Source organism: Amphibalanus amphitrite, unplaced genomic scaffold (genome assembly GCF_019059575.1).
Source record: "Amphibalanus amphitrite isolate SeventyFive unplaced genomic scaffold, NRLGWU_Aamphi_draft 000432F_arrow, whole genome shotgun sequence".
Taxonomy (NCBI): Eukaryota; Metazoa; Arthropoda; class Thecostraca; order Balanomorpha; family Balanidae; genus Amphibalanus; species Amphibalanus amphitrite.
The window spans coordinates 316,214-326,798 of record NW_024881926.1 but is presented as its reverse complement, the minus strand read 5'-3'; the positions used below and the strand labels follow the sequence as shown (position 1 = coordinate 326,798).

At 48.4% G+C, this 10,585-nt stretch overlaps 1 protein-coding gene across 6 annotated transcripts; it reads right to left on the bottom strand.

Annotated features, from left to right (window-relative positions):
* Positions 1 to 3,092: 3,092 nt before the first annotated feature.
* On the bottom strand, positions 3,093 to 9,788 carry LOC122391327. 6 transcript variants are annotated; one of them, XM_043385127.1, is made up of 6 exons: positions 9,718 to 9,783; positions 5,696 to 5,790; positions 5,144 to 5,354; positions 4,705 to 4,824; positions 3,932 to 4,074; positions 3,093 to 3,347 (listed from the first exon to the last, which is right to left on the bottom strand). In XM_043385127.1, the coding sequence occupies exons 2-6, from the start codon at positions 5,777 to 5,779 to the stop codon at positions 3,225 to 3,227; spliced, it is 681 nt and encodes a 226-aa protein (XP_043241062.1). In that variant the 5' UTR covers positions 5,780 to 5,790; positions 9,718 to 9,783; the 3' UTR covers positions 3,093 to 3,224. The 6 variants fall into 6 exon arrangements, with proteins under 6 accessions (XP_043241062.1, XP_043241058.1, XP_043241061.1 ...); XM_043385123.1 differs by having other exon boundaries at positions 9,750 to 9,782; XM_043385126.1 differs by having other exon boundaries at positions 9,756 to 9,782.
* Positions 9,789 to 10,585: the final 797 nt, after the last annotated feature.

Genomic DNA, 10,585 nt, shown 5'->3' with positions numbered 1-10,585 from the left:
TCCAGGGGGCCTCCTATTTTTGCAGGGGGGCCTCTTATTTGTACAGAGGGCCTCCTACTTGTCCATGGGGCTTACTATTTGTCTAGGGGCCTCTTATTTGTCTAGGGCCTCCTATTTGTCCAGGAGGCCTCCTACTTGTCCAGAGAGCCTCCTATTTCTCCAGGGGACTTCCTGTTTTCCGGGGGCCTCCTACTTGTTCAGGGGGCCTCCTACTTGTTCAGGGGGCCTCTTACTTGTTCAGGGGGCCTCCTACTTGTTCAGGGGGCCTCCTATTTGTCCAACAGGGCCTCCGATTTGTCCAAGGGGCCTCCTATTTAAACAGAGAACCTTTTATATGAATATCGGACCTCCGTTTGCAAAGTAGCTGATGCGTCTCGGGGGCCTCCACTATTGGGGTCCCAAAATGACAATTGGGGTCCCAAATGTTCGCATTGGGGTCCCACATGGGACCTCGAAAGTATACAAAGTTACACCCATGGCCCCAGGAGAGTATGCTGCACCGCAACGGCGAGTTATGCGGCACAGTATCTGTCCAGGCGTTCGCAGTGCTGCCATCTATGGTTAGAATTGTAAGGTGTTGCGCCGCCCTAGAGAGTATGCTGCACCGCAACATGCGAGTTATGCGGCACAGTATCTGTCCAGGCGCTCAATAGTACTGCCATCTATGGGCGGAGTTTTAACGACGCGGGCCGTCCTGCATCAGTCTCTATTTAGAAGCCGACATATGAGGATTGAGGATAGTTGCTTGTAGTTGGATTTTTTTTTCACAGGCAGTTAGCCTTCCAACCAATCAATGAAGAGCAATCCAACCAATCAATCCATCCAATCCAACCAATCAATGAAGAGCAAAGCCGACTGAAGGACACGCTACGGGGTAGGTACTTACATTGCACGCAGTGAAACAGGATCTGACTGACGGTGCTACAATAGTGACGGGTTCGGGCAACGTTTATCCGTTACTGTGCTTCTGTAACCAATCGCTTCCAACAGGCATATAGCCACCATGGAACTGTCCATCACCGTCGTCTTTATGATCGTGGGTGCCTTCCACCACACCAGCGCCTTCGATCGTCAATATTCAGGTTAGTAGCTCGTTATGTTCATTATGCACATTTGGAGGCGGCCGGTCACTTCATTTACGAGTATTTCGCAAAAAGTGCTAACAGTTACATAAAACTGCAACTATGTCTCATCTGGATAACGACAACTCAAGAAACTCAAGATTACCAAACGATATTTATTTTTAAATTACTTTTAAATACACAAAGCTTTCGGTCACATACGACCTTGATCACTGTGTTTCACAATGTTATCTTGAGTTTCTTGAGTTGTCGTTATCCAACTGTCATGGATACTTTACATATGTCTCATCTACCTTTCGTCAGGATACCGACACACCGCTTCACCACCATTCCACCTCTCCCCGTCCACAGTGTGGTCCGGCCAGGCCTGCGGCGTCCCCTGCCGGCCCGGGCCGCCGGCCCCGCGGCCGCTGCCCTCCGTCCGTCTCTCGGTACCGGCCGTCCTCCCGCCGCCCGACCTCTCGGCGGCGGCAGGCTCAGCTGACGAGCGGACCGAGCCGGCCGCCGGCGGTGACCCGGTGACCTCTGGACGGCCCGAGGCGACGGCAGGGGTCGAGACCAAACGCAGCCCGGCGGCGCAATACACGCACTACCCGGCCCGGTTTCAGAGCGAGCAATATAAGGTGGGTCACTGCTGGGCGATGTATTTGGTGATGGGTAGAATGTTTTGTCATATATCATAGCGTTTGCGAAAAGAAATAAGCTGGAAATCGCTACTTAGTGTTGTATTCTTATCATTACCTTTCAAACGTAAGAAGTGACTCAAGCTAGCGTCGTGTCGCAAGATAGGTACATAAATTTAATCCTCTACTTCTCTTGCTCTTCTTAAAGTTATTGGGGTTCCGAAAGAACACTGTAACAAGAACATCATATTCCTCCTGACGCCGCAGACATTGACCCCGTCGAACCCGAAGCACATCACCATTTGTAGTCCCCTTGCAGCGTAGCTCACTCTACTCCAAAACTTATCCTTGACATCCATCTTTTTCAGGTGTGTCAGCCGTCGTCGGGCCAGATCGTGCAGTTTCTGCGGGCGCTGCACGCCGCCCGCCGGGGAGAGCCCAACCAGCTGGCCACGCTCTGTGGCACCACGCGGCCCGTGGACGGCATTCAGACCAACATGAGGTTCTTCCGATGAGACATCGGTGACCGGAGTAAAGACCAACCTGAGGTTCTTCCGATGAGACAACGCCTCGAAGACGGAACACCAGATCGAACCACCGAGACCGCCTACAGCTCCCCTGATTATGCTCAAGTTAATCAGCTTGCATATATGTTGATTGATTGTTGAAAATGTAAACGTAAAAGCTTATGCCAGTGCCGACATCACCGCACTTGGTATCTGATCTGATACAACGGATGAACACCGTACTGACTTTAGGACGGATAGGACTGGGACGGATGGATAACGACGTTGGGTGATATGGATTTGGATCTATCAAAAGGTAGCAAACATTGCTGCACTGCCTTCTGTTAACTACAGGGTATCTAAACTAACGAAAAGTGCTGGACGGAACACTGAAAATAGAGGGCACTCAGCGTTGTTCGCCATTGTCAGTCTTGAGCCGCGCTGAAAATGGGAACACTGTCTGAGGCAAGAGAGAAAACTGAACTACAGTCGCCTAGCCAAACATAGTCTCATTGTACTGTCCCGATACCGCCAGAGATTAGACGTGCCGGCAGGTGTGCCCAGAGATTATCAGACACCAGGGAACGCTACTTATGACAGCTACCTACATATATCTACTTGACTGCATAAATGCATGTGCATTGTAAATATACTCAAAGAATATAATCAAATGCCTTTCAATGTACTTGATGTCTGCACTCTATACATCTCATCAATCGTGCAATGTCATTAATCTTCGAACTGCAATCGCCAGAGAACCATAAATGCCATACAATGGTTAAACTAGTTCTTAACTTCGGATGAGCCCCGCTACGAAAACAATATAGCTGAGAAGTCATTAGACAGGCGGCAAGGCTGCTTCAGCCCATAAAACCAGTAGACACGTTTACAAACAACTTGTATTCTTTCTCGACAATGCGCGAACACTTCATAGACAGCTCCTTTTCCCAGCAAATCAGCCCTTCTCCCCTCCCCTCCCCCGGCAGCCACAGCCTCACCCTCTCAGCTCTGGGCTACCAGAACCACGAGTTTTTGACGCTGGCCTTCCTCCTGGTCTTGCTGGCCGGGTGTTGGCCGTCCAGGGTCGGATCGGGCCGGCCCTCCTGCAGGGCCGTGTGTCGCTGGGATACCAGGTGCTGCGGGAGGGGGAGGGGTGAGGTTAGATGACGCTGCAAGGCGCGAGCAAAAAGATGATGTTATAGAAGATTCGGTAATGTTTTTTTTTCGTTACCCAGAAAGTTACCGTCTTAGAAACTGTTATAGGGGTCAAGTGCCAGTGACAATTTTGATAAGCAGATACATAATAAATACAATTTACCATAGCTCTTTTTGGAGGCATCTCTATTCTCCACATTTATAAAAACATGCTTATCCACAAAAAGAGGCGAAAACTCGAAGAAAAGCTCAAAATGTTCAACGGAATACAAAAATGCGGTAAAATAACACCTACTCGCGATCATGTCAATGACAAAATCAAGTGATATGGATGGACTTGATTGATGTTGGACTTAAATGATAGAGAAAAGTAACAATTATGTACCGGCAAGAACTATCCAAGGAGATCCACCACAAAAATATAACCTTCCCATAATCTTGTAACATGCTTGCAAAATGCGATCAGTCTTCGCTTTACAACTGACTCAGAGTTCTGCACTTATCTCAACTCTCTATTCCCTTCCCCGGTCTCTCTACCGCTCTCTACTATCACCCTGTCTCTCACCTCCTGCACTTTGACGAGCGAGGTCAGCTGGACGGTACACAGGTCGCAGGTGTACGACACCTTCTGTCGCACCTTGCCCTCACACCTCCTGGTAATGCAGTCTGGCAGTTCACCCTCCTTCAGCGGTACCGGCTGCAGGCGAGCTGTGCGCAGACGACGAGAGGGGCGTTATTGGATTGGTGGCACGAGACAACACGCAGACTGCTTGGGCGTTAACAAATACATTTTTTCTTTTCTAAAACATGGCTTCAAAATGAACTAAGCTCTCCTTATAAAATATAAGCCTCCTAAACAGACAATTTGGCTTGTAAACTGAATATGTTTCATCTGTTAAGTATTGCATCTAGGGCCAATGTTCATACTATACGTCGAGTATTTCAAGAGGTTTCGCTTCTTTCCATCATTCCGCTTGCAGCATGAATAATATTGACCCCAAACCTTGGTTAATTGAAATAAAGGCTGTAACTTCGCTATTTAGTTCATACGGCCTACAGAAGCTCCTTCTGTCAAGGGCGTACGTGATAGACAAAATACGAAAAAAAACACGTCACAATGCAACACTGACTCGGTGTCCGGTGACCCCTGAGGATGCGCAAACCAACATTTCCAACATCGCCTTCCTATCAATCAGAACACATCAAAACACTCAAAAAAAACTGTGGGTAGACACTTGGTAGACACACTGGAGCATAGGCCTCTGTACACCGGTTTATGACTATAGTCTATTGCTATGAGTCGAGAAACCCCGCCCCAGCTCTCTGCTAACAACATACTGTTGCCCTTGGCCAGCCGGGCGGCCAGTGCCTCTTTGTCGGTGACCTCAGTGACCTGGGTCGTGTCAGCCAGCGCGGCCAGGATGCGCAGCTCACGCCGCCGCCGGGCGTGCCGCTTACCTGAGGACGGGGAGGGTGGGAACAGCGGGTCAGGGACGGAGGCTGGGAGCGGTTTGTGATCGGACACAAGAACTTAAGAGAAAGATTTGCGGTCTTTTATCATTTCATCATCTTTTCATCATCATACCCAATACGTACAATGTAAGTAAACGTAAAAGGCAACACTTTCGATGCAAGATTTGCTGCCTTCACACGGTAATTACAACGCCATCACTGCTTTGCGACTCAGAAGTGAAGGAGGCCCATATCAAGTTTCTTCATGCATTCTATCGCTCGAAATAACTCCGCAAACTCCTCGAGGGGCAAAGTCAGTACTTACTGTTCAGATGTGCCGACAACTGGGCAGAGTTCTTCATCTGAATATCGCAGGCCTCACAGGCAAATGTCTCTGGCGACTTCTCAGTGAACTGTGACGTGAAACCATCACTCTGTGACGTCACGTCAACGACCTGTGCCGTCACATCACCGGGCTGTGACGGTATTTCTTCATCACCGTGTGCCTCGGCGCCCTCAGGGACTGTGGGCCGCGCCTGAAAACGCAGATCTAGTGATCAACAACGCTTCACACATAGGGTGACTAGTAGTCATGCTAGCCAAATGAGGGAGCAAAATCAGTCTGCTTCTGGCTTAGCTATGGAACATTGAACTCTTTGTGTGGAAGCTAAGGTAGTAACCGTAAATGGAGAGCCCGAGGACATCATTTAACTATTCGACACCACCGCGGAAGCGGGAACAGACTGGCTAAAGGATTACGACTGAATCAATTCTGCCTGGTAACTAAATAGCACGTACCTAGTCCGGGGAAAGTTCGCAGGGGAAAGTTCGCAAAGTGTCTAAGGCAGACATTTAGAAAATCGCATAGGACACTTACCTTTTTCTTTCCTCTCCTTCTCTTGCTCTTCTTAACTGATGATAGCTGAGTTGGTGCGTCCTGTTCTGCGCCTTTCGTCTTCATCTTCAAAACAGCTGCAGACAAGGATGGAAAATGTTAGCACCGCTTTTGGTCTTTGGCCACGGTGTAGATGAGATAACGTAGCTTTTGGCAACACGGTTGATCACACGCATCAGTCCACCAGGAATACCAGTCTACCGCTCGCAAAAATAATGGATACAGTTAGGGCTTACAATGAATATACAAAAAGTGACTTACAATGAATACCGTAAGGTGGGGCTATTTGAGACAGTGGGGCTATTTGAGACAGTATTTAAAATTGCTGTAAAATAAAAACCACTTAAGATTCATGCTTAATTTTTTGCTCAGGCGATTTACTGCTCGATTCCACACCTCCCTGTGCAGAAATATCACACAAAAATCAAACGATTTTCATTTTATAGCGATTTTAAATACTGCCTCAAATAGCCCCACTGTCTCAAATAGCCCCACTTTACGGTATACATTTCTCACATCTGTGGACCAGCCTCAGGCAGCGGACAATTCGCCCGTCAGCCTCAGTAGAGTTAGCACGAGGCGCCACCTACAGCTGGTCAACCACCAGATGGCAATTACATCGATGTTGCAGATAAACCAAAAGGGCTTTTGTTTTAATGTTGTGACGTCACAGAACAATTGAATTCTGATTGCTGAACAGCCCGGTCCCAGTATCAGATCCCCGACAAGATGCTGATCACTGATCAGCCTCAGAGCAGCGAGGGATACCTAAGATCATAAATCGTCTACCTCCTCAGCCGTGGAAGACTATTGACTTGCCAATAAAATTAGACACTACGCAACAGCTCAGAGGTCTCCAGAATGTTTAAATATCTTTAATATTAAGTTGGGTTATAAGTGAAGAGGAAGTTTATCTGTTAATTTATATGGCCTTAATCTATCCCGGATTCCTAGCCCACTATCTTGAGCCTCAGCCTAAGCCTACACAAGTTTTGGGTAATGGGTGGTGGCCAGGTTTATCATCATGCTGGTTTATGCACAAAATACTGGGACTTGGGAGGGCTACTTATATGTAGGTACTGTTTGTTTATTGCAATATACCTTCATAACAATTTGCAATTTGCCAGTACCTGGTAATTAGCGAAGTCAAGCTGATCTAAGCACCTTAGTCAAACAATAAAACTTGGCACTTGGCAGCAGGGCCCACAAGCCACTTTGCCAGTGAGACTGACAAAACCACATGAGTCTGCACCAACCATGCTGAAAATCCTCCTCAGATTACACCAAGGCTAGATAACGCCAATTAAGGCTCAGGTATGAGATTTGCATTGCAGAATGCAAAATTCTACACATTTGAAAACAGAAATAGTGATTAAAGGGTGGTATCTGAATGGGCATACTGCCACATCCCCCACACATTATCATAAATAGCACCAAGCTGGCACCACAGTTTGATACTTACATTACTCTATCTGCACTACACAACACCATAATCTAAACCACAAGATAAGCATCTGCACAAGCTGAGAATCTGCATTGTTTCCCACTAAATCCACACAAACTGAGCAAACCTGCAGAAACTTGGCAGTAGAGCACCTCAATTTGTACCTACAGGTTGTATCTGCTATAAAATTCATATCATTGATCAGTTTTATAAGTATATATTTTGCTTAAAAATACAATTATGCACAGCTCATGGGAATGCTACCATTAGGGTAGACTGTCTCTAGTGTCTCACAGCTGGTTCAGGATGAGACACCAGCTTCAGGTTGCTCCAGGGCTCAATAATATCAATAATGGGTACAACACATCTGACAACCAACAACAAGGATGGTCTGATGCTGGTGGGAGCTGCCTCAGTAACATGAAGGCAGTCAAATGGGGCACACTGACACCAAAGCCAGTTTTGATGGCCAATCTTCCCTTTGGTATCAAATTTTCTGTGATAATATGCATCATTTTTCTGTAATATTTTTCTGTGATGATTTTACCGGTCCCATAGCTTAGTCGGTACAGCGTTGGAATCTGTGTGGTGAGAGCCAGCTGCCAGCGTCCAACGATAGCGAGTAGCGACACATCCAAGGTCTTACCAAAGTCTGGATTCGAAGCATGACTGGCGCTCAATGTTTATGAGCCTCCTAGTGACAGGTATGGTTGCAGTTGGTGGCAGGCCATAGCTAGTCAGTCAGTGAGGGGGACCAGCCATGCACTGCTTTGAGCACATGTTGCTAAATTTCAGACTCTAAATTCTGCCATAGACCAGAAACCCCGACTGGAAAAAATGCACGCTTTCGTCGAGAACTCGAGCGTAGTTGGGCGTTTGCGCCGAAAATTTTCGGCGTACTTCGGCGTAAATCGACGGCTTGCGCCGAAATTTTCGGCGTACTTCGGCGTAAATCTACGGCTTGCGCCGAAAATGTCGGCGCACTTCGGCGTAAATAAGCCTGCTCCGAAATTTCGCCTTGATCCAGTGCTTCCGGCCGTATTCGTATGCTCCCAGAGTTCCAAACAAATAAAAAATATCACCGCGACTGCGCGATGAGCTATATTCGTATAGGGCGGACGGTGGGACAACACAGAAGTTCAGGCTCTCAAATTGCATAACCCTCATTTATTTCATTATTTTTGGCCAATTACAACAGCCATACCTGGGACCATGTAAAGTTAACCCTCGCCGGACGCAACGGTTTTCTCTATCTCTCTATCGCAAACGGCTCCGGAGCAGTCGCGAAAAAAACCGTCAGCGGGGTGGCACCAACCCCCTCGGCCGGCGAGGGTTAAATGTCTTCGGGAGTTAAACATCTTAAATGTCACTTATCTTGTCTCGTGACTCGTGTTCGTCTCAGGGTATTTAAGTCATGTTCAGTGAACCTGATTGTGACTCTCCCACGGCGGGAACAGTTCACCGATCGAGAGTGAGGTTATGGATTGTCGGATCCCCTAGTTCAGATCACGTATGCTATCGTGTGCGAATTGACCGTTGTGATTCCTGTATTTCCGGCGTGTGGTTTGTGAGCGGACGCCGGCAATCGGTCCCGCGTGGCCTGGTATCTGCCCGATCCCATCGGCCGTGCTTGCACCATGCCTGTTGAAGGCCCCGTCAGGCGTCAGTCACCGGCTGGGCACTACTGCTGATCAGAGCCGGGCAACAAAATAAAGGTTATGAAATGGAACATGCCAGTGAGTTTGTGAGTCCGGAGATTTTGTGAATTGTGATAGCGAACGCTGGTGCTCGGTCCCGCATGGCCTGCTGATGTCTATTGTCTGCCCGATCCCGTCGACCGTGCCAACAACCGTCTGTAGACAGTAGTCACTGGAAGACAGCCACACACACACGCCAGCCAGCCCCCCCCCCCCCCACCTCGACGAAAAGTGCGTGGCTACAGCTTGCAGCCATCAGTAAGCCTTGAAAATTTTCGGCGCATGAAGCATGGCTTGGTAAAATAATTTCGGCGCATAAACCCTTGCGCAGAAATTTCGGCGCATCACCTCCGGCGAGAACTTCAGCGTAGTGGAGGCATTTTTTCCAGTCGGGCCAGAAACTGCCCGATCAAAAGGGCAGGGCCAACAATCAACAAGCTCAGGTTATCGGTGCTCTGTCCTTGTGGTTGTGAATTCTTCCAATAGCAAAATTTGGACTTAACTTATAAAAAGGCACTGATCCAAGGCACCAATTGACATTTTTCCAACAGAAGGAATTTCCTGAAACCCCTAAATTCTGAGGATAAAGGTTGGGCAATGGGCATGCACAACTTAAGCTGCTCTGCTGAGCTGGGGCTATGGCCTTGGCCTTCGGCTAGCTCAAGCTATCAAATCATCCATAAAGAAAAATTCGAACTTACTATGATCCCTTACTATGGTATGGTTAACTTAAGTTGAAGTACCATATCAATATTAACTATGGTAGATACTGCATACCAGCCAAGGCTATATAACTCACAGCGCAATATCAACCGGCAATAATCCCTTGCGCGACGCCTGGTATAAATCTAAGGCTATATTACCAATAAATCCCTTGAATAAATCCCACACTGACACTGACACGTGCTTCCCCTCCACATAGCCCCATTCCCCTAACACAAATTTCCCGATTTATGGGAATATTGTTTTTTTCTTCTCATAGACTTCAAGCGCAAACCACAGATATTCACTCTCTTTGCGTTGATTTGCTTATTAATGCTGTTTTTCTAAACATTAGCAAAAATTTCGCATGCTGAACACAGCTAAGTGCGTCGGTTTTGAAACAAGGTCACCATATCAGAAAAATAAGCAGAGCTTCCATATTTTCTGCATTTGAAGGTATAACTTCATTTGAGCAGCAGTTAGTGTGGAGGAGTAGTAAAGGAATCTTGGTGTGGATTTTCGGGTGGAATGGAACAAATCTATTTGTCGATAATTTGTCGATAATTGATATTTTCATGCGAGGCGTTTATTTCACCCGTTCAATACGTGAGCCGGCTCGGAGGACCAGACTGTTCGTTCGGACATATATGTCCCAAACGGCTGCAGATATCGCCACCAAACTTTCAGAACGCGGTCAGGCACGTACCCAGGATTTCGCCCAGGAGGGGGCCACCTGCTTCCGAAGGGGCCCTTAGGTCACCCGGGGGCCCCCAGGCCGCCCAGGCGACCAGGGGCCCCCAGGCAACCAGGGGCCCTCAGGGGTCCCAGGCAACCAGGGGCCCCCATGCGACCAGGCCCCCGCTACCAGGGGCCCCCTTGGCGATTAGGGGCCCCAGGCGATCAGGGCCCCATGCGACCGGAGGCCCCCATGCGACCAGGCCCCCCGGCTACCAGGGCCCCCTAGGCGACAAGGGACCCCAGGCAATCAGGGGCCCCCATGCGACCAGGCCCCGGCTACCAGGGGCCCCC

Coding starts and splice junctions, on each gene's coding strand:
- LOC122391327 (XM_043385123.1), bottom strand. CDS start 9,774: ATGTGGAGGGGAAGCACGTGTCAGT. Junction 5,791..9,749: donor GAGGGGAAGCACGTGTCAGT/GTCAGTGTGGGA, acceptor CCTTGTCTGCAG/CTGTTTTGAAGATGAAGACG. Junction 4,825..5,143: donor GTTGTCGGCACATCTGAACA/GTAAGTACTGAC, acceptor CCCCGTCCTCAG/GTAAGCGGCACGCCCGGCGG.